Genomic DNA, 25,461 nt, shown 5'->3' on the forward strand with positions numbered 1-25,461 from the left:
AAGATAAGATCACTTCATACCTGTCTATGTTAGACCTTGTGTTAAAAGATAATATGCAAGTATTAGTTGAAGTCACAGTAGGGGTTTCATATAGCTTATGTAACCATATATATCTCAGACAAACTCAAATGTAACATGGCTTTCTCGATGGATAAAAGGACAAAATTATCTGTACTCATATAAGTAATATTTAGATAGGATTTTTTAAAGTCTGGATTCTTATATAAGAAATAATAATATGTACATAGAATAAAAAACTAGAATGAATGTAGCAGTTGTCAAGGTACATGTTTTGTGTTAGTCCTGTGTTTTCAACATTTGTGTCAAATGCTACAGTAGCCTTTTTTTTTTCTTCTTGATAATTGGTTACAGGAATTCATGCTCATATATGCAGTTGGAAATGAGGTGTTCTTTATACTAACACATGTTTATAAGCTTCATAAATTAATTTCTCAGATATTGTACTTTTTTTTCAAAATTAATCTTATTTCTTTGTATCTTTATATGTAAATAAACAAGAATCATCTGCTTGCCTCACAAATCAAGTTTTAATTTTCATATTCATGGAAACATCCTATTCTACATTGATATTGCCTATATTGTTCAAGAAGTGCCAGCTGCTAGAGATTGTGTAATGGCATGGGAATGTTGTGTCAGGAGGTGGGTTGTTTCCTCTAGAAGAGTAAATAACATCCAAAATGAATCTAAGTTTATTGCTAATAATGTCCACTCCCTTGTGTTGCATTTCTACTCTGGTGGACAAGATAATTCATTCTTGATGATGATGTAACAATCTGCTGTACTTGTATTTTTAACATACATAAGATAAATACAGTAATCGTTTTAGTCATCTCTACACCAGCACAATCACTGGATCTCAATTTGATTGAGGATCCTTAGAATAAGTTTGAACCTTGCTTTTGCTATCTTCATCCTCTGTCATTATCTGTGAACAAATTAGACTACTACTTGTTGAATAAAACAAGACAACAGCTGTTTTCTATAGAATAATTGGAAATTTGGATTTTATAATTATAGATATGTTTACTTGTACTTTAGGTAGCTTATCACTGCATGGTATTATATCTAAATGTAAATACAGTTTTATTTTGTAATTATGAATAATGTACATATATACTTTAACATAACTTGCAGTGTCAGTGCACTTGTCTGCTATGTAATTCTAAAGAAAAAATTTAAGATGTTCAATATTTTTAGATCAGTTTATTTTTTTTTATCAAGTCTGATTTTCCTTATTACTGAAAACTGTCCAAATTATTTACTCTTGTGTAGTTTCTTGTACTAATTACATATTCAAAATATTTTTCTTCTACAGTGTATTGTATTATACATATTTAAAAAAAATTGAAGTAAGTTACAATAAGTAGTGATTGTGTATATTTCCATTCAGTTAACAAAATATCAAAATTTAGACATGTTAATGTAGTCAGCTGTTTCTTTTTATAGCATTAACTTGATCAGATACTCTGTTGTTGGACCTGGTTAAGAAATATAAACCAGTCCTTTAAAGAATTCCAACAGGTCTAAACCTTTTTTTCATTTAATGTCCACAAGAACATTATAGTAATACACTATAGCTATGAAACTTAAAAATTAATTTACCTTATTTTTAAATTTGAAAAGCCTTAAAAATTACTGCATTTCCATTATAATTTTTTGAAATACAGAAAAAATGCTAGTTAGACAAAATATATTCATTTACAAAAAGTAACATTTGATGTACTACTTAACTGAATAAACTTGAACAAAATATGCAGTGTAACATTTTCAATACGATCACTCAGCTCTCTGTACACAGAATGCTATTTTCCTCTGGAAGTTGCCCTAATCTGCCTGATAAACCTTTATACCACCAGCCTTGCGAAAACCCCCACCTAAATTTCATGTGAAACACATGAATTTTTGCTACTGCATGATGATGTATCATGCAACAAGGCCCAGCATGGCCAGATGGTTAGTGCGTTAGACTCGCAATCTAAGGGTTGTGGGTTCAAATCCCCGTCCCACCAAACATGCTCGCCCCTTCAGCCGTGGGGGTGTTATATTATGATGGTCAATCCCACTATTCATTGGTAAAAGAGTAGCCCAAGAGTTGGCAGTGGGTGGTGGTGACTAGCTGCCTTCCCTCTAGTCTTACACTGCTAAATTAGGGACAGCTAGTGCAGATAGCCCTCGTGTAGCTTTGTGCAAAATTCACAAACAAACAAACAAATCATGCAACAAAACCTTCCACCAGTAGGAGTTTAACACACCTCCTTGTACAAATGTTCCCTCTACATTCCCTATATTTAACATGAATTCTTATACTGCTGAAGTGAGTATGAATATCACTCACAATTACCAACAATTCAAGAAGTTCTTTGCCTGTTGAGGTTGTTGACAACCATTGTCAAATGTATGGTGGAGTACATGTTGCTATCAGGACTCTTCTTCCATCTCTGCCACATCATTCCTTTCACAGAATTTTGAATCTAAAGTTGAGGTGGAAGAAATGAGGCAATTTGTTTTTTTTACTTCCTGCCCTTGCCTAGGGTATCTTCATTTCTCCTAAAGAACAGGTTTCATCCTCTTCAGGTTTTGTAAGAACTTGTTACCCATGTATGTACTATTCTTTTTCCTTACCCCATTACTTATAATGCTTCCTGATCTCTTTTACAAAACCCTTCCACATGATTTCTAGGTTTTTCCACCCTCCCCTGATATTTCCATTCATGTTTCATCTTTTCTAGAAAATATTTGTTTTTGCAATATTATACCATGTCCTCCGTGCCTGACAGTTTCTACCTATTTACAAGTCCCTTCCCTTTCATGAACATCCAGGCCTTAAATTAAGATTTTTTGTCTTTGGGATCCTTTCTTTGTCAGCTGTGTTACTGTCCAGTAACCAGATTTCTAGATTTTATACTTTCCTTATTACCTTCCCTCTCTCCATCTTATGATGGGGCACTCCATTGTTCTCCTAATGAGTTTACAGGGTACATTCATACCCTTCCTTTTTTTTTCCATGGCACCTTCAGCTTCATTTGAACTTTCACTTCTCGGTTCCTTATCATTGAAACTTCTTGGATAGGGGGTACCCTACCTTCCCATGTGTATTTACCTATCACCTTCCTCTTTGGCTTAATTTTGTACCTGGAATCAAGTGTTGAGGCAGCCCACCATCAGTCTTCCCTTTCTTCATTGTTTTCTAGTTTGTCCCATTCTCACTCCTCCACATCTGTCCCATCCTTATTCCACATTCAATTCCAATTTTCCTGCCTTCCACCTCTTCCTGGCATACTTCCACCCAAGTCTTTCCCATTATTCTAACAGTTAGTGACCATCCGGTCGGTTCAGGTCCTGTATGATCCCACCTGTCCCATTTTGCTCCAGAAAATTGGGTCATTCTAGTCTTAATCCACAGTCTAGCCCCCTCTTCTCTCTGTCTCCCAATCATAGCCTTTCATCCTTCTTCAATTTTAGCCTATGGCCATCATCTGGATGGAGTGGTTTTGAACCTATTGGAGAAGCAATCCATACAGTGAATTTCTGACCCCTTTCTGGTTTATTATTCTTGCCTTTTCATTGTACACAAAAGGGGGGGGGGGCAGTAACCATTCACGGACCTATCTTCCATCACCCGTATTTTGGTCATCCCTCAGTTTTGGAAGGAAAATTTATTCTCTCTCTTCTGGTCTTTTCAAACACACCTATGGATGACTAAGGCACATGAGCAAGATGCATTTTTTCATGTTCTGTAGCTCCTGCTTCATGATCTTATCTCTGGTTCATCCATGGGAATTGTGTATCAGTTCTGCGTCCTTCCATATGGAATAACCTTAGCCCCATATGTTTTCAATCTCATTATGCAGGCATTTACTCATTATCTACACAGTCTGGGCCTACAGTTCCACTTTTACATGGTTGTCAGGCTTCTACTCTCCCTTTCCCAAGTGGAATCCATGGATCAAACTTCACTTACTCTTCATTGAGCCACTCACTTTGGATGGCTTGTCCATTTTTCCAACTTCTTCCTATCCTGACCCAATGTCTTATTTCCCACTAGATACTCTCCTCTTATGAGGTCTGGTCATATAAATCCTCTCCCCTTTTTTTTCCATCCTCTTGTTAGATTCTCTCTTTGGGGACTATGGCTTCTCTGGAACCTCTCATTCCATTTGCCCACACGTACATACATCAACTCCATTGAGCCCTACATGAGTTATGGAATACAGCGGTGAGGCAAATGCATTTAATAAAGGAGTACAAAGTTAGGAATGAACCCGTTAGAAATCTGTGAGTGAAAGGACCATTCCATGGGTGGGAAGCAGTCCCCCATTGTGAGAGAGAGTCCACAACAATGTCCAGAGCACCTGGAGCGTGGAAGGCAATCAAGCTCACCCAAATGGAATGGGACCAAAAAAGGAGATCTAACATCTCAAAACAAATGTTTCTGGAGCAGGTGCTCCCTTGATGGTTTATGTGAGACATTACTGTGGAATTGTCTGAGTGGACCATAAGTACCACCATGAGGGGGAGTATGCCCACAGGACTGCAAGCATTACCAGGATGCTGATATAGAAAGAACTCTAAAGAGGTCCAAGAATCTAAAGTGAGAGTTGTACAGGGATCCTCCCCACCAGGTGAAAGATGGGTAGAGTTCAAGCAGTCTAGCCACCAGGCAAGATCCTCTAAGGGATGGGTAGGAAGGAGGACCCATGAAAACAGTAGATCCCTTGGTGTGTCGGGCAGAGCATCCTGAGACCCCACAACAGTAGAAACAGACAAGCTTTAGTCAAATAGCCGAGTAAAGATAAGATGTGAGGTGATGTAAGTTAGGATAGTCATGGGTGAAATGACAAAGGAGGGGCCAACAGTGAAAAGTCCATCATTTCCAGTAGTACAACAGTATTCTGCATTAGGTGTCCCAAAACAGAGCAAAAACATGAGTGTGATGGCAGCAAGGAGGACAGGTATAGAGAAGGAAATAAGTCCAGTCCTGACTGAATGGTTACCGCCCCCCCCCCTTTTGTGTACAATGAAAAGGCAAGAATAATAAACCAGAAAGGGGTCAGAACATGGTCTACCTTCTGCCTTTCTCTGTTTTATATTGTTTTTCTTTCCTCCCCTGTTCTTACCACTCTCTTGCACTCCTCCTTACTGCACAAGCCCTCTATTCCCAACCCATTGTCTGAATAGGAATTGAATGCTGCTCTTCATGCCCTCACTATTGATGCTTTTCGAACCTCTTGCTGCACTCTCTCTATTGTCTCTCTCTTATACTTCTTTCCTTCTCATTCTTACAAGTGCTTGTTGTTTTTCTGCCTTCTGCTCTATCCACTTTGCCCAGATTTATTTCCACTGCTCATACATTCTTCTCTACCCTGAACATTATTTCCTTCTTCAGACTTTTTTGGATACTCAAGAAGGTGGTTCCCAATTTTCTCCTCTTCTCTCTGTCTCCATTATTTATAGATATTCTGTTCTGGACAGATTCCTGTGTCCAGTCAGGACTGTTTGTTTTTATCTCTTCCTTACTTCCTCCTATAGAGTTCCTGACACTATATTTTCATTTCTTGGGACCCCTCGTCTCCTAGAGTTGTTTCTCCCTCCACAGTTTCCAGATAGATCATCAGACTCACCTGGATCTTTTACCCTTCCTTGGATGTGGGTAGTTGATGACCATTTTGTGTCTTCTCTTACTGGATTTGTTTTCTGACAGTCCCTGGCAGCTCCCCCATCAACTGCTTGAAGATATTATCCTGGCTGGTATGTGGACTACCCCACACTCATTCGTAGTGTGTAATTGTGAAGTGAAAAAAAATTCATATACATATACTGAATGAATAAAGAAATAATTATGTTTCTCATTTTCCTCTCGTGGACACCCATGATCAGGGCCTGTTGGTCCTAGCAGTTGTCTACTTTCTGACTGAAACAGTGGAAATGAAAAAAATTATAGTACATTTTCACTTAGCTTTTAAAAACAAATTTGAGCAACCACATACCATAGACTAATGGACTGTAACTGAGACTACCATATGTGTAGCTTTGATATCTATTATTTTTATATAATCTACATTTTATCATTATAATTATCTCTTTACCTTTAAACTAATTGACAGTTAAATGTCAATGTCATGTGGCCAGCAGGAAGTTTTGTTGCAAGATATCAAAATGCACACTTACATACATAAATGTGCATATAGTAAGTACTTGTATGAAGTTGTTCATTCATTATTTGTAGATTAGATGATGGGTATAACCCAATTGGCTGTGATCTAATACTTTTTTTTGTATGTAAGTAAGGTAAAGAAATGACAATGAACTGTATCTAGAAAGTAGCAAGAACAATAAATGATCACCCCCAAAGAAACCAAGGTCTGTATAGTTGGATTAACACTATTGACCAATTTTGTTGAATTATGCTTTCAATATCTGTTGTATAGGGTGTTGAATAAGAAAGGCTACATGAATCAGTTGGTAATCCTGCTCTTTTTTTAATATACATTGAAGTGAAACGTGGAAAGATCATTATCTGCCTGAATCTCAAATGTTTTCCTTTAAGAACTACATTGTTTATAATATGGTATTTTTATTGTTTAATTAATCTTTTGTTCCATATTTAACCATTATTATGATTTTAAATGATTGAAGCTTTTTGATAAGCATTTAATTTATTCAACATGACTTAAGAGGTTGTTTCTCTTGGATAGATTTACAAATAGGCTTTGTCATCATTGGATTTTGCATTAGTTTTTATAATTAAGCATTAGTCATCAGTATATAACTGTTTGGAAAAACAAGTCAGTAAAGACATTAGAAGATCAAATAGCTTTAATTTCAGAGGAAAAAGTGAATCAAGCTGTTACTTTAAGTTTGGATTCAGGCTGCCAGTTTCCAACATTCAAACATATAACACATGTGTAGTCCAGTTAAAATTTTGATGTTTGAGAAAATTACCTTTTACATGTATGTACAAGGTCAAGTAAATTTAACAACAATTAGCAAAGTTTTTTCTTCTTTTTGGTTTAGGCTCGTTTGCAAAGAGGGAATATTTTATTAAAACAAGGAAGACTAGAAGAAGCTCATATTGATTATGAATGGGTGGTAAGTATAAGCCTTAGTGTATCATTTAGTAGTATTTAGTGTAATAATTGTTTATATTGCATGGTGTATTCATTTTGCGTGAAAAAAACATCAGAGATAAGAATTATCTGAACAATAAAAATGACAAAAGAAATATTCAGTTTTATTTTGAGATATTGTGTCTCGGAAGAGAAAAAGAAAACATTTGATATTTGCTTTATTAAAAGAAGTTTTACACTATTATTTTGATTCTACACACCTTTACACAGTTAGTTCGTTTGTAAACCTTGTTTTGAAATATTGGGTTTTCAATGAGCATCATATATTCCTAGAAAAAGTCGGGTGGACAATTTTTATCCTTATTAATTATATTTTTCAATTTCTGAAAGTTGTGGTCCTTTAATGCATATTTTAAGAAGAATTGAAAGGTTACATGTCTGTAATTTATGTATACAGTATGTCTATTTTTAATACTATGTCTGTAATGTAAAGCTGGGTAATTACATTGATTAGGATGAAATCAATTAATGCCAGGAAAATAATCAACTAATTAAAAGTAGTGTTTCTGATTATTCATAATATTGATTAATTCATATTTGTTCAGTTTAATCGATTAGTGTTATGACTCAAGAAAATAACCAACTAATTGAAATTAGTGTTTCCAATTATTGCTATTTTCAGTTATTCTAGTCTAATTGATTATCAAATTCTACTAATTCCCCACTTCTACAGGAATGTCATGTTTTGTATCTTATGATTTCTTTATAAAACTGTCTAATTACATGTGTGCTTTAAACAACAAAAAACAGGATTTTTAGTGTATGGGTGTTTGTGGTAATTTACTTTCCAGCACTGTTGCATCTATGGTACATTAGATATACAAAAGTATGGAAAAACATTCATAGTAGATATGCAAATTATAGTGAGACCAAGCTAAACTAAGTGTCAGTTGTTTGTTTGTAATATTTATAGCTACATTGAAAAGTCTAATTTTGACATTTTCAATTTATATTGGAATATCTGTATTCATAATTTAAAAATGTTGTGTTTTACTAATATTTAGCAATACATGTAATTGAATGTCTTAGTTTAGGTTTGATAGCTATCAATATACAAGAGTAATATTTGTTTTTAGTTAAGGCTAGATCCTTTGAATGGAGATGCACAAAGAGCGTATGGGGATCTTGAGCCTGTAAAACGTGATATGGAATTAGCCTACATCTTAATAGAAGACAGGGATTACATAGCTGCCATTGATGTTCTGACGAGGCTTCTACAGGTTGGTTTTTTGAATGTAATCTAGAACCTAGAATTCTAAAGTACCAATTTAGTAGCACAATATATTACCTAACTTAGGAAGTTTAGTATTTCCTTTTATTTTTTTAGCATATTTATCTGAGTAGAATAGCTTTAGAATATGAAGGAAATCTATTATGCTGTTGTAAGTTGGACTTTTAACAATATTTAGTCAGCAATTTTAAATAACTAAGCTGTATAGTGTTACATTTTCCCTCATCCTTGTTGTTTAACATTATGCTGCTTTTTTCTGGTGCTCATTCAGATGGTTCTGATCTCTTATGACATTTTGTACAATGTATAATGAAATACTCCATATAAACATCAGAACCTGTTGAATAAAAAAACAATAGATGTACACAACATGTAAAATATTCACAGAATTGTCAACTTGTATTCATTTAGTTATTTTCTAGTTTTATATTCAAGCTAAAACTGAAAAACCTTAAAATATTTCACATGAAACTTACTCAGTAATAAAAGGCAGCAAACCCATGTTATAATCATATGAGAACTTTAGTTTTTGATCATTGGATAAGAGTAAAAAAACTAACTTATAATTTTAACATTAAAATGCAATAACATATCTTGTGTGTAATATTATAATATGAAACATATGTAAGAACTGACTACCTGAGTGGCAGTTTCATAATTACGATTCACTTAATCTAGTTCACATCATAACAGTTATTGCTCATGAACTTGACATAAATAGCATCTCAGGGTGGGTAGGATACAGCCTTGGTATTGGGTGAAATACCTTGTCAGCAGTGGATATGGCAGATGTAGTTAATATTACATATTCTTTATTGCTTTCACTCAGAAGCTCTTACAATTATGAAATATATTGGCTCGTATTACAAAGTAATTCCAAGTCTTATAAGAAAAAAATAATAATTTTAGATTACATGATTTTTTGTGTGTTATAATTATTTCTCAACATGACTAAACTGATGAATTAATTTTTTTTTATCTTAGTGTTTCTCTATGTGTTTATTCCATAAGCTTTTAAGTCATTTAATGTATAAGCTGATATTAAATTAGATTTACAACAATACATTTGGAGCGTGACTAAAGAATTAACTTTCAGAATTATGTACAGTACAGTATATGCAGCCCATAAATATTGTTTAACGTGGGAAATGTACATAAATAAACGATGTGCTCTAGCAGGGATAGACTAGTTTATCCACAACTATCTAACATTTCTAAAAAATTTGATAAAAATATATTGATATAAAATTTAAGGGCAATATGTGATTGCACTTATGCAAGTGTACTTTCTGTAAATATGCATTAATTAATTTTTATTTTGGTTTAGGACATTTATTATATATAAAGGAATGTACATGAGTGTTTTTGAGCTTAAAATATTTGGTTAAAAAATATGCAGGTATGCCCCTGGGATGGAAAACTGAGGGAAATGAGAGCTGGTTGTTATGAAGCATTAAATGACCTTGTGAATGCAATCGGAGATTTAAGGTCAGCAACTAAGATGCGTTCTGACAACACTGAGGGATACTTGAAACTTAGTCAGCTTCATTACAAACTAGGCGAAGTTGATGAATCATTAACGTGAGTAATTGTGTTTAATGGTACAAAATAATTATTATGTAGATTACTTCCCTACCTCTCCTCAAATTACCACCAGTGTTTTTGGTAAAAGTAATACCCTATAGTTATTTTTTATTTTAATTCTTGAGTATTTTATAACAGTTTTGTCAAAATTAAAACATGTTTTGAGTACGATCTCAGAAAACGCATCTGATTATTTATACAATTAATGTTTTGTAATGTACAAGGAAAGTTTAAGGTTTATTAAAGTAGTTTCCATCTGTGACATCAGAAAATGAATTAAAATAGACTACAGTAAAACAATACAAGTTTTCCCTGAAACGTTTAAATCTACTTGATTACTGAAAGATGTGCAGGTACCTCATCAGTATAATCTAAATATAGTTAGTGAGCTGTATCATATGTTTGTTTCTCTTTAACTTATGGTCATTAAATTATTAGTAGTAAAAATCATCAGTGTAGGAGAATGCAAGATGAAACTAACTGTATACATTTTAGTTTTAGATAAGTCTTGAAAAGAGCTGTTTAACAGTATATAAACTTTATACAGCATTTAACACTTGTTTACATCTGTAAAACATCTGCCCAGCTAATTTCACCTTTCACTTGAGAAACAATTAAAGTTCATGGACAATTGACTTTGCTGGCCAGCTGTGATAAGCATGCTTAAATTAGTAAGGAACTTGATATGCTATCTTCTTTCTTTTAGTACATTCTAGTCAAGTAATTAGAAGTGTAGCAATCACTCATGTATTCGGTTCATCAAAAATGGCCACATATCAGATACAATTTGATTTTCACAATTGTATAAACCAAATGTTTGACCTTTTTAATTTTTTTTCACAGAAAGGTGTAGCACACTTATTTCTTTCAATATGTGTACTGAAACAATAAGAAAACTGCCAAATGGCTTTGGTATATTTGACCAGAAGCATAACATATTGCATCTTTATAGCTATACTGGTTTACAGTAATACCAATTAACACACTGACATTGTACCTATATACTAGACATTTTTCAATTGTGATATAATTACTTAACATATATTTATATTTTTTGTAAGCACCACACCCCTGGCAATGTTTAAAACATCTGTTTGGAAATATTATGTACAGGGAAGTTGATGGATTTGTTGTGAAGTTTTTTGAACAAAAATATTTAAATTAAATAGAATTGTTTGATCTGAGAAAATAGTTTTATTTATACTGTATAGCTGGATCCATGAATAAACATTCATACACATGACTTTGGGATACATATCATAGTTGCCAGTTGGTGTATTCATTACAGTACAACTAGTAATGGTAAGATATAAATACAAATCAGAGAAGTAATATATTTTAGTAATATTAAGATATATATTATTTCTGGGATTTGTTTTAACAATGTTAAGATATATTATTTCTGGGATTTGTTTTAGTAATGTTAAGATATATTATTTCTGGGATTTGTTTAGTTTCCAAGCTGGTTTCAAACAAAATTAGATAACAGCTTTTATAAGGATTATGTGTATTTTTTGTTTCTAGGGTGATACGAGAGTGCCTGAAATTAGATCCTGACCACAAACAGTGCTTTAAACATTATAAAAAAGTTAAAAAATTAGCAGCGCAGTTAAGAGCCATGCAAGACTCCATTAGCCAGAATGATTATACAAGCTGTGTAGAAAAAGCTAATGTAGCTCTTACAACAGAGCCAGAAATGCTGCATATAGTGCAACATATTAAAGGTCGAATGTGTCATTGCTTAAATAAGGTGAGTTTTGTGTTCTTTTAAACACAATATAGTTGCTAAATTGTAAATGGATCTGCTCTTTTAATTCTCAAAACCTAAGATGCATGAAACTGATTGACACACACACACCTTGTATGAGTTGTATTATTGCATTTTAAAGATAGCTACTTGATGAAATATGAGTTAAACTTTCTATAGATAATGTGGCTTCTGAAAAATAAGATTTTTTATATATCATACTTGTATGAACTAGCAGTTTGGAAAAATAAATATTTCATTGTGATATATTTTTAAAAAAAAATGTATACCTTTGTTGTAGATTTCACTTTCTGATTTTTTTATGTCTTCCTACATTTTTGTAAAGCTTTCTATTAAATTTTGTTCATTTTGATTAAAAAACGCTTCAAATAATTTAACTGTTTGTGATCACTGGTGTACAATAAAAACAACCTTTTTTATTATTCAAAAATTACTAGCATGCTGATTTTGTTTTTATTGTTAATAACAGTTTCATCTAATATATTTAATAATTTTCCAAACACATTTTTTATTCATTTAGATATTTTTTTCTTACATTTGTTTTCAGGGATTTGTTTTCTTACCCATTCAAGCAGATACCTTAAGCTGACAATGCCTTATGTAAACACAGCCTAACAAACAGCTGCCTTATTGGCAAAACAAAACTTGAGATGATTGAGTGAAAAATGATTTAAGTTTGCCTCATCTTCTTCCATGAAAAACATTTCATTACTTAACATACTACAAGTTTATAATTCCAATAAAGTATAAAATGATAAAGCAAGCATTTTTTCCAAAAATTGGGACTGTAGTTGTGGCAGAAGTTGTTCACAAACATATTTTCTTTTATCACTCTGTTTTGATCTCTGCTAACCTGGAAGCCATATTCACCTATACAATTGAAAAGAACAGAAGACCTTTCTTAATATGCTGAGATATAGGCAGTTAGTCACCTCATTATATGACAGTGTTGTTAAGTTAAGAAACAGTGATTTGATAAAATTGAAAAACTACACTTGAATTGAAGTTAAATGGTCCAAATTGGTGTTGTTTACAAACTTATTTTGACTTTCTTCCTAGAGAGTTCCTAGTACTGTCTTATGTTTAGAAAAATAAATTCAGGAAATACACGAAGCATGCTGAAATCAACCCAGAATGAAAATTGGTGATTATCTAACACCTGCTACATGAGCCAGCCCACAATCTTTTAGTGCTGAGCCTATGATGGTCAACCGGGGGGGAGTCTTTCCAAAAACTGGTGACTTAGGGTTATTTCAATAGATCTTGCCACAACTTCTAAAACAAAAAAAAAACTAAATATTAATTTAAATTTAACATGATGAAATCTGTATAGATTATACTATGGTGGTACCATACTGGACATTATACCATATTTCTTATATTTAACCTTTGTTGCAGAAATAGCATTTTGGAATTGAGAATTGCCAGGGACATCATCTTTTAATGCATCATGTATCTGCTTCAACTTCAATACTGGCTTTACTATGCCATTAGTTTCATAAATTACTGAAACAAATGACTATTTATATATATATATATGATTCCAATTCTCATTTTTGAAGATAACCATACTCTTGGACCTGTTTTTTATTTTTTGCTGCCAATGCAGTAATCAGTTGATGAATCTCTTAGTCAGCTATTATGTCAAATCGATTGGAATGTCTTCGAATAAGTTCTTTCCTCATCTGACCTGGACCCAAGGTTTAGCTTAAACTATCCCATTCACAACAACATCTACAACATTTCAAGCATGTTTAACTGTTACATCCATTTACTGTACGTTTACAAGTTAACTTCTCCATGTTGGCTGTCATGGTAGCAGATAAAGTCACAAGTTTGGTTCAGTGACCTAGACCTCAAAAATAGTGCCAAATATTTTCTTTTTATCTAATCAAAACAACCCAACCTTTCTGGAATTACTTTTTTTTATCCCCATCAATATGCTTGGCTGGCTTATGTGGCATGTGTTAAATTTAATTTTATGTATAAAATTGAATAAAATTTTCATTTCATGAATTAGTTTAAAAAAATGACTGCAAAAATGGGTACAAGTTTATTTCCTCTGATTTCCAAGGCCATTAAATACAAGTTATTCCCTATATCTCTGTTCTGAAGACATCATTATGATATTAGTGTTTGATTATTTTGCTTCAGAAAAGGCTCTAATATACCCTTCCCAAAACATTCAGTTTTTGGTTGCATTACACTACCTACGTGTTGCAAAACAATGTTAAAATGAAGAGATGATTCATAGCACACAGCTACAACTTTATATCATGTGTGGTTGTTATGTGACTTGCTAATTTGAGTATTCAAATTCTTTTTAACATGACATACTAAACCCTCTGTAGAAGAAATTAATAGGCCTAAGAATATGCTTTATATTTTGTTAGGCATTGTTCATAGAGTAAGAATTTTCTTATAAAGATTAAATTGTAGCCTAATTTTGTTTACTCCCAGATTTGGCCTGACTGCTGAGTTCATGTATGAATACATTTTTATGCTGATTAATGTAGAAGTGAAGCTTATTCACATCTCTTATATGAACTTAAGGAAAGTTAAGAAATTTTTATATAAATTAATTGTGAGAAAGTAGACTTTCATGTGATAATGAAGTTGTGAAACAAACTATTTAAACCTTTTTTTTGGTTGTTGTTTTGTTTTGCTGTGTATGAAGAGTTTGTACTAATAAAATCTAAATTACGTATGTTCAAATTTAGGGTGGACAGCCTTCTGAGGCAATCAGCATTTGTTCAGAAGCTTTAAAACTAAATGCAGAAGATGTTAATGCCCTCTGTGATAGAGCAGATGCTTACTTATTAAATGAAGATTATGATAAAGGTGGGTGTTTATCTTTCACAGAATAATGCATGTAACAAGCAAGAATATATGCTTTGCTTCAGATTGTATGGATGCTTAGAGAGTATGTCTTTAACTTGCTAGCAGGTTAAATATAAGATGATTATACTGTTTAAAGATATATTTCTACTTGCAAGTTAAGTGAGTACAAAGGCATGACAAAGTGTCTTCAGTTTTCAATTGTTTAAAGATTGGAGCAATAAATTTTATAGGAACATAAACCTGCTATGATAATATATGTATTATTTCGCACATACAATGTAGCTCTTTTTTCTTTGTTTTGTTACTGAAGCTCTTGTTTAGTATGAGAATTCAGATTGCAAAGTAAGTTGATACCATGGGTAATCAACAGTAGTTATTTGATTGATAACTTTGCTTCCATATGTATAATGTAATAATACTGTAAAGAAATACTGAACGCTATTCATTAATTGTTTGCTACTAATACAGATTGTATGCTGGGTCTATGAAACATAAGGTACTTTACATATTATAAAAATAAAGTGAGAGACATGTACAGGAGCAAAAACCATGTATTATCTCTGTTCTTTCAATTCATTTATTTGTATTTTTGTCTTTAGAAAGTCCTTGATTAGAATGGCTTGGACTGTCAATCTGAAGCTTTTGAGCGTACAGTCCAAAAATGACCTCAATATTTTAGGATCATGTGTATGCTATAAGAGTGATGTTCAAATTCTGCTATTTGGCCATACAAGAATTGGCTGTGGGTTTTTTATAACTGGCTGCTTTCCCTTTAGTCTATCAGTTCAAAATCAGGGATGGTTATATTTAAATGGCCTTTTATGTAGCTTTGTGCAGAATTTTTCAAAAAAAATATTTTGAAAAATTGCTTTTCTTATACAGGTAAACCTTTTTTGTTGTTGTTGTTTCATAAAATATTTCACAGTTATGTGTTATAACTCAAGGTAATAAAGTTTTGTATTATTGAGAACACAGTAAAAACCAAAAACTTCATTAATGAGTATCTTAACAGTTATATTATTATTAACCCATTAAAATAAACAGTATGTACAAAATTATCAATCAAGTATCATTTAATGGTCGGTAGATTAGTATAAAAAAACTGATATATTGTATTTATGCCTATTTGACTTGTATACTATAATTTATTCAAAAAAAGTTAAACAACTTTTTTATAAGTGTGACACTTTTGCATTTGTCATCAAAAGTTCTGGCTAAAGATTTTTGTTGTAATGTTTATTTAATACAGCCTTTTTTTTTCTTTGTGAAGCAAACTATAAATATTGCTGAAGTCTTGATCTTACATAGAATGCATTATTATGTTTCTTTCAAAGTGTTTCAGTAGCCTAGACTTAAACTTGTTTTTAGGTCTAAGCAGGTAAAACATCTTTCATGTTATAGTACTGAAACATTCATTACTAGATCTGTATTAACTTTAGGATAAAAATTGTTCAACTCATCATTATTCATGATCTCAGAAAGCACAAAACTAAACTTTCATAAGCAAATATACTTCTGGGATTTGCTTTCATTTCTTATTTGAACTCATTTATATAATAATTTTCAACTGCTATATTTTTATTGATAACATTAAACTTCTATAGTTCAACCTTTTTGTTCTGAAGATATGAGTAATGTGGTTAATGTACTAGTTTCTTATTACATTAAAATGTCTCTTGGACAACTTGTCCTTTAAGTTAAAAACAAAATAAACACTTGATAAACTTTGCCGTAACAGCAGCTGTACTATTAATTGCTTTATCAGAATGGCTTAGACTGTCAAACTGAAGCTTTAAGGCTTACAGTGTATTGCTGCAAAAATGACTCAGTACTTTTAAGTTGTTTTTAAAAAAAATCTTTGGTTATTTTTAATAATTCCGGGTTTATTATTACACATTTTATTGGAAGTTTGCTTGCAAAATTTTAAGCTTAAAGACATAGCTTGGTTATCACTAAAAACTTTCTGCAAAAGTTTTAATTTTTTTGTCTTACTAAATGATCATTAGAGAATTTGTATGGTAAATACGTTTACCATTGATATATTAGTTACTACCTGTGAAAAGATTAGTTAAACAATTGACAGTATATTGGGTTCAAACGAGATGTGAAAATAATAATACACATAATAAATATGAGAATAATAGTCCGAATAACTATACCATTAGTAATACTAACTCCTTTTCTCAATCATCCTGCAAAACTACAATCATTTCAAGTTACTTCTGAACCCACGTGTACACCTTTTGTATTTTAAAAAAACCCTTAATTAAAAAGTAAATGTCTTTTTGTTTTATTCATTGATAATGTAACTTGTTTGTCAGCTGTAACAACTTTATTTGTTGTGTCATCATTTCAATTTACAGTGAATCTAAGGAAAATTTAGTTTTTGGCTAAGATGCTTTACTCTGGGAGAGAGCATGTAGTTTTAGTTATCAGCTCTGTGGTCATGGAATTGACTGTTCATATCTGACTGAATAGTATTTTCCAAAGTGCTGTCTGAAACATCAAGAGTGTAATAAACATGCATATTGAATCACTTTAAAACTCAAAGAAATTTTAGTTTGCATACATGTATATACCACTTCTAATTTATAACACTTTTTGTGAATGATATATTTGTCTACTTAAGATTTTAAATTATTCATTTCAACTTGAGTTTTTTCCAAAATTATAAATATATTTTGGTGTATATTGTTATCATTGGCCTGAATTAATTTATAGTACTTCCATTAAACACATTTCTTATTTCATGAACTACAGTTTTTGTACATTTAACTAGATACACAGAAATACAGAAAATGAAAACTGCTTTTAAGTTTTCATTATACTGCTATAAATAACTATAGCCTTTTCATTACATTTTTGTTACATCTATTTATATAATTTTATAACTTTGATTATTCATTTATGCAGTGCTTTCATAAATGAATTTCTGGCATTTTTACTGGTTCTTTGGTGCAGGTAGACCAGTTGCTTTGTGCTGAAAAATTCCAATCAAACAAACAATCATAAATGCACTTAAAAATTTTCAATAAAATAGGTATAACTGTGTTTCAAACAAAGCATTAAAGATAATATTTAATTTTAAGAAAAGAAATTATAACACTAATATTTCAAATAAGTTAAAGTTTGAACTTTTTAATGTCATAGTTTGCATACTGCTGTTGCTAATTATTAATATGGGTCTTCGTGAAATATGCAGTTAATCATTATTTGTTATTTATTTCTTAAGAATTGTATCATTTAATGTATGTTTCTTCTAAGTTTCCATTCATTGTATTAAAATTGAAACAAATCATTGGCCACATTTCCATAAAATGAAGTTTATTGATTGTCATTTACAGCAAAGGAAGATTTTCAGCATGCAGTAAATATTGATGAGCATTTACAGAGAGCCAAAGAAGGTTTAGAAAAAACTCAGAAGCTAGTCAAACAAGCCAAGAAAAGGGATTATTACAAAATACTTGGAGTCAGAAGGTAGGTTTCCTGATGGGTTTTAATTAAAAATACTGTATTTGCCTTTCTGTTGAAAATTTTTTTATTAAAATTTAGCATGACATTACTTCAGTGCTTTAGATTTGAAAAATTACAGGAGAATAATGAATCATTCGATGGTTAACTTGTTCTTATGTTCACTATCCTACTAAAAGATGCATAAAACTTTTAAATATGTTGTATAAATACCAAAGATATTTACTTTCATCAGCATTCAGGCTATCAGCTTTATGCCACACAATAAATCTAGGTAACTGAATAGATATATTACAGTCTGATCAGTGTAATTAGCATGAAGCTTACGGCTGCCATCTTGTTTCAAACTCTCACCAGAAGAAGTGCTTTAATACTGAGTGACATGTGACTTCAATAAGTGGTGCTGACATATTCATTTGGCAACTTTTGGTAAACAGATACTTTATATCCTAGTTACATTGGGATATAATCATGACATGGGCATGTAACATCTGCAATTTTCATATAAATTTAAACTAGTATATCCATTGTTTTTCAGGAACACCATCAATCATATACCCACACTTGAAATAGGGAGCACAACCTGAGTCATGCCCCTCAAAAATGAAAGGTCTGATTACTTATGTACTTTATGTAAGTCAATAGTAAAGTGACTTCTGTTTGCAACATTATATTTGGATATTTCAGTGGATGATATAATTTACTGACATGGATTTTTTCTTTGTGTAGGAAGCAATATTTCTATAGTAATGTAATACTATTTATGAACTTGCAAGATCTGAGCAATACTCTTGCAAATATTTCACAAAGCCATGTCTACTTCAAAATGCATACCTATTGTAAACCTTGCTACAAACAGACCATTTTATAAAAATGTGACTTATAGACATTATTATGTTGGCTGGTATCATAAAAAAGATATTAAAAACAAGTTAACTGTTTTATGATACATCTAGAAAAGAGACCAGCCTCTCTAAACAGTTTTATTTTTTGGTTTGAGTCATTTGTAAGATTTTCTTCAACCTAGTATGAACAGTTACCATAAAATTTCCAGTTACGAAAGGTTTTAGAAAGGATGGCAAGTAGATATTTTCAAACACAACATAAAAACCATACATTCCACAATTTCGAAATTGAATTTTCAAGTCAGATTTTAGTGGATAATTTATTAATTTTGTACATAGTACAAACTTTGTTTTTATATCAATTATAATATTAATAAAACTTGGTTTTACAGTTGTTGTAAGCTATTTAAAAGTTCTCTTGATTTAAGAAATAATGAAAATGTTTAGCTTCATTTTGTTGTTCTTGTTATATCTACAGATTTAAAAGTAATGTTGAAGTTATAGAAATTCAGGCCTAACTATACATATAGGAACATGGAATTGAACTACCATAGATAATCTTATTAACAATGTGAAAAATATCCTAATTTTTGGAGGATGAGACTGTTTTCATCAACAAGAACTTGTGGTGGTTAATAATCTTATTTTTTATTGAGCATAAACATTAATGGTATTCTGACTGGCTAATGATCATTGTTTAAATGCTAGGTGTTTTCCAGTATAGTGATCTTTTTTTAGTCTAAGGTTTTGTCAAGTTCATAGAGTGAAGTTAATATTTTAATTACCTTTTAAAGTTTTTTTTCACCTGCATACAAGTTCTCTAAATTATTGATTGAAAGTTATCTAGTAGGATTGTTATAAATAATATCATTTGAATTCATCTTCAACTTTTAGTTAACTTAGATGTATATATTGCATCTACTCACAGTAATAAATCTAACTTAATGTTTTTATAAATTTATTTTAATTTCAGTTCAGTTCTGAGATTACTTAGCTCAAAAGTTATGCATAGTTTTCAATCTCCTGGATATTTTTCATCTTAACTAATGGTTGCAACATGTGCTTTGCAACAAGTCATTAGTTGATGTTTTATACATTGTTGATAGCTGGTTAAGCAATCCTGTATATATTGTAAAATCTACACAAGTCCTTACAGTGCTATTAAAACCTTAAAAAGTACAAACTAAAGCACATATTTACTACACCTAAAATATGTATAAGTGTTATTTATGACCTACTTGAAAAAAGTGTAACCATTAAAAAACGTCCATATAAATATGATGATCAGTATCCTTGTTTAATATGGTTACATTTCTTGCCAAGGGGGACACCATTTTCAGATTGATAGAATGGGTGTTTGGATTTTGACTTGCACAAGCGTAATCCTATATGCATGGATAGGGATTAAAGAGCACATGCCACAATCTTGTACAGACTGCCATTTTAGTTTGGTTGATCTGGTATTTAACAATTTGTAAAAACCAGTTGTTCACAAAACTATAATTTATGTTTATCTCCCTGGAAATATTTTAGTTTCATACATATATTTATTATGTTTATTTACAGTATTATGTATTAGATTTATTTATTATATTACATTGTGATTAAGAAGTTAGCACACAGGATCATATACAAGAGTTGTAATGGTTTTGAAACGAGATCCAAAACTCAAGTGCTTTCGAATAGAAGAATAGTAAACTATTTGAGGCATAATATTACAGATTGTTAAATAGCTCATTCATAAAATAAATTTTATCCATGTTATATGTGTGGAACACGTAATATGCCAATAAATACAGAAAATATGCCAAAAATAAACTATTTGAAATCTATGTAGTCAGTTGTAGTATGAATATATATACTTCATATATCAATTTTATAGTTACTTAATACATTGACAGTAAGCCAAAGAATTTTTTAGTCATAGTTCTTGCTTTCACAACTAAATTTGTGTAGATTGTCTACATATTGAACAACGAACCAAAATATTAAATACAATAGTTGGATGTCAAACTGCATATGTTTCCTGAGTGTACATATTTTGATTTCAAGCTCATCCATAGCAAAAATACTTACAAAATACCACAAGTACACATATTTTACGATACACATATAACCAACCAAACCATAATGTTGAAGTTTTAGGCTGTAACTGATACGTAATGATCAGCTTATCCAATTAAGTAAAAGGACACCAATAAATATAACATTCTATTCATATCATACCAGTACAAAACAGCTGATTGCCATAGAGAAATATGAATCGGTATTGAACATTAGTGCATAATTATTACATTATAGCACACTATTTTAAAATGTTATATTTTTTTTTAACATTTTTCTCTGAACTTTACCACGGGCCTAGACTAAATATTTAGATTTCATTGTGAGCGTATTGATAAAAGTGTAGTGTGTGTATATATTTAACCCTTTAAATATGGGAACCCCTGCACAATTCACTGTGTTACATTCAAAATTTATTAAACACCTTTACTATCAATTTGTGTGAATTAAATTAATATTATAATGTATGTTATGATTGAAAGTTTTATGCTATCTAAATTTTAAGTCCTTCATTTTAAAAGAAACATTTAAAAAAACTACTTAAAACTTCAGATATATCGTCACATGACCAACGAACTATGAAAATTCTTTACTTTGGCACTCTGTATTTTCAATAATACAATGGCAGTTGTGTAGCTGTATGTCTAAACTCTGAGATGCATACATAACCTTTTTACTCGTACATTTCAAAGATCTCTGAATGAATGCAAGTAATTTTTTTTCAACCCCTGACAGGTGCCTGACAGTGAGTAACTACTAGCAATATTTCTTACTATTGCTGTAAACAGTCTTCATGCTAAACTTCTATAGCTTCTATTGTTCAATATTCTTTTACTTAATGGCTGTTTGAACCCAACATTGTTGTAAGGTGGTCTAAGATCCTTGCCTTTATGGATATGCAAAAAGGAGCACATGATTTGTTAAATGAGAATTTTGCTCAGAAATACTTATGTCTGTGGATTTTTATTATCTTGTTATATGCAAGTTTATTTTAATATCCAAGTTTCCTTTATCTTTCTGTTTCTGATATGCAGGACAGCAGGTAAGAGAGAAATTATGAAAGCTTACAGAAAACTGGCTATGAAATGGCATCCAGATAACTTTCAAGGAGATGAAAAAAAGACAGCTGAGAAAAAGTTCATTGACATTGCTGCAGCCAAAGAAGTTTTAACAGATCCAGGTATGGTGAAAATATTTAACTTGTTTTTAACAAAAAAATTATTAACATTTGAAAAATATAGTGTAAACAACAGAATTTACAAAACTTGGTTCTGTGTAGAGTATATAATGATGATAAAACTTTTGAGTGAAACATAAAATGTACAAGTATGAAAATAGGTTTTGTGATAGAAGACTATATATTTTATATGAACTCCAATAACCTCTTGAAAACATGGATCATTGTGACAGAATATGCGCTTTTCTAGGAACTATTAAATAGATTTTGGAGAAAAAATTGAGAGAAACGGTATGACACAGGATATATGGTGACTTTCATTACTTGTCATTAGGTCTACTTGTATTAGGTATTACCTCAAAGAGTACTCCTTGTGAACATGGTCGTAGTTTTATGTTATTTTCACAATTTATTAATGAGGCTCAATAAGAGTGTATTGCATCTTCTCACAATGTGATTATGCTAACAGTTCTATACTGCTTTACAAGATCTACTTAATGTTAATCTGTTCTTGGATAACTCAACTTTATAATGCCATTTTAGTTTTCTATAAAAATGTAAATATGCTCATCAACAAAGTAAGAGAATAGTCAGCCATCTTACATACATTGAATAAGTAAGGATGAAGTAAATAAGAGGAAACAGCAAAAAGAAAGTTATCTACATTTTGTGACTATTGAATAATTTGTGATATTGTTTTGTTGAATTTTTAAACTTTCATCGGTTTATGTTTCAAACTATCACATTATTGAAAATAAAATCACTTTTATTTCAGCTTTATCATACATAAGAAAAAAAAATGCACAAAGCTGAAATGTGAAGCACATTAAACTACTGAATGTCAATCACAATGAATTAATCATTTTCTGGATACATTGCAAATAGCTGGAGAAAAATGTGTGGCCACAGCAAAAGTGATATTCAAATAAAATTAGCACAAAAATTTCTGTGGTATATTTAGATAGCTCTTTAGTGTTGTAAAAATTTACAAGTGCTTACATAATATAACTACTATTCAGGAAACTTGGTATCAAGGGTCAAAATGGTGCTTAAAGGAATGAAAGATACACAGATTCCATGAAAAGATGTCATACAACTATTGTAACATTACTTTCTTTTGTTGTATATTTGGTTTTAAAAATTAGTCATTAAATTAAGCAAGCTAGTGTAAAGTAATATAAATGGTACAACACCAAGAAGGGCTATATACATTATATAAGTGTTTGGTAATTTTGCAGCATATTAACATTTTAAATACTACCCATGTGACTGTTGGTCATTTCCCGTAAGTCCATAAAGTTATCACAGTCCCATTGGGGGGAATCCCATAGAAATGATTCCTGTAAAGTGGAGCATACTATGTCTAAATAGATCTTTTCCACTGGCAGATTAGGTGGTACTCAAAGATACACCCTCCCTAATTTTGTAAAGTGTTAAATTCCTGGGCTTATTTCCCTGCAGTGTACACAGCAGATAGTCCATTATAGCTTTGTGCTAAAATAAACTTTCCCATTTGAAAGGGCATGTAATATACTAGTTGAATGACTGAATTCAGTAGGTAACTAGAGAGAGAGGAACCTCTTTCTTTAAAGAAATTATATATAAAGACTACATACAAAGTATCTATGAAAATTTTATATTAAATTAGTGAGTAAAAACAGTATACCTGCATACTATACTCAAATTACATAGTACAGACCACTGTAGCTTCAGGCCCAGTGAATTAATATGATAATTAATACATAGAATTAAATCTTTGAGTCAAAAATATCTATCTATGCAATTGAGATACATTTCATATACCTTAATTGCTTCCATTTCATCAATAATAGAGATGATGGGGCTTGTTTTAATGGTTTTCCAATGGGGAAAAACATTTATAGCTCAGTTTAGTAAAATTATTCTTTTCATAACATTCCACATCTATCTAAATGAAATATTTTGATTATTCAGTACCCAATTGTTAACATTCATTTAACCCTCAAACGACCCCTTGTAAAAGTTTGAATTTTTAGCTTTGTGTTCAGATATACCTTGGTGTGAAAGTGCTTTGTATTCACTATGAGGAAAACTTATACATTGGATAGATGAAGTGAAGAAAAAGTGTCATTGGCCACTATTCAGTTCTTCACGTTATATTGCCACACATTAGCAAGTATAATAAATAAACTTATTTTCCAAAAAATGTTTAATTTCGAAGTCTAAGTTTAAGGGAGGTCCATTCATTCTACACATTGATCAATGTGTGTTATCAAGTTATACTAGTTTTGGAGAATTCCACTCCTCATCAGTAACCCTGAACACAAACACTGAAATTAGACTTTGAAATTAAACAATTTTTGGAATACTAAGTTTATTTATTATTATTTATTCCAGTTATGTGGAATTGCTCTAATATGTTTGTAAGTTTGATGTAACTTGTAAATGTTTGTTAATGAAAACTTTGTTGTTGTAAATCATAAATTTTGTATGGCTTACAGAAAAAAGACAGAAATTTGACAATGGCGAAGATCCTCTTGACCCTGATTCCCAACAAGGACAAGGTTTCAATCCATTTGCTCATGGTTTCAATCCATTTCAAGGAGGATTTCATCAAGGAGGTGGACCATTTACCTTCAAATTTCATTTCAACTAAAGACTATTTGTTATTGTTGTACAATTCAGTTTCCTCAGTTTTCTGGTCTGATTATTGAATTCTGTGGAGCATTCAGAATGAAGCCCTTGAAATCATTTGAAGATCTTAAAATCAACATGATTGGGCTATAAGTTGTTTTAAAAGTAAGTCTAGGAAAATTTTTGAAACATTGTAACTTGAAAAATTTGTAGAATGACACCATATTGTAAATTTTGTACAGAAAAATTAATCTGAAATATCAAAGCTTTATTTGGTTCACACAGTGAGTGGGATTTGTTAAAATTGTTTACATAAGGTTTTGCATCTACACAAAGTTGGTGGGAGTTCAATAAATCTGCCCCCCCCCCCTTTTTAGACAACTGATTTAATATAAACAAAACAATTTTTTTTTTTTAAACCAACAAATTTTTTAACTTTGTCAACAATATATCTCAAATGTTCAGGGCTTATTTAAAGTCCAATACGGTTTTATCACCTGTTACCTACTTTATTATTCTCTGTTGTATTTTTTTTGCCATTTGTAATAACATATTTTTTGGTATTTCACCAGTATTTTGAATTAGAATTTTGATTAAAACTACAGCCCATTATTGAAAATGTGTTTATGTAATTTTTCAGGAAATCGCCATTTGCCAAATTTCCAAATAATATTCATAAATATGTATCTGTATTACATGAGAGATCAAACAATAAAGAA

The 25,461-nt window shown here is 31.3% G+C and overlaps 1 protein-coding gene across 2 annotated transcripts in view; it reads left to right on the forward strand.

Annotated features, from left to right (window-relative positions):
- Nucleotides 1-25,162, forward strand: part of LOC106461198 (dnaJ homolog subfamily C member 3-like) — a 40,446-nt gene extending 15,284 nt beyond the window's left edge. For both annotated transcript variants that reach the window (XM_013920993.2, XM_013920994.2), the window contains exons 5-12: nucleotides 7,036-7,110; nucleotides 8,225-8,368; nucleotides 9,779-9,960; nucleotides 11,488-11,713; nucleotides 14,452-14,572; nucleotides 17,917-18,049; nucleotides 21,987-22,132; nucleotides 24,610-25,162. In XM_013920993.2, the coding sequence (XP_013776447.1) occupies nucleotides 7,036-7,110; nucleotides 8,225-8,368; nucleotides 9,779-9,960; nucleotides 11,488-11,713; nucleotides 14,452-14,572; nucleotides 17,917-18,049; nucleotides 21,987-22,132; nucleotides 24,610-24,764 (1,182 nt within the window). In that variant the 3' untranslated portion in view covers nucleotides 24,765-25,162. The remainder of the gene's footprint in view (nucleotides 1-7,035; nucleotides 7,111-8,224; nucleotides 8,369-9,778; nucleotides 9,961-11,487; nucleotides 11,714-14,451; nucleotides 14,573-17,916; nucleotides 18,050-21,986; nucleotides 22,133-24,609) is intronic.
- The last annotated feature ends 299 nt before the right edge of the window (nucleotides 25,163-25,461 follow it).

This window comes from Limulus polyphemus, unplaced genomic scaffold (assembly GCF_000517525.1).
Source record: "Limulus polyphemus unplaced genomic scaffold, Limulus_polyphemus-2.1.2 Scaffold912, whole genome shotgun sequence".
NCBI lineage: Eukaryota > Metazoa > Arthropoda > Merostomata > Xiphosura > Limulidae > Limulus > Limulus polyphemus.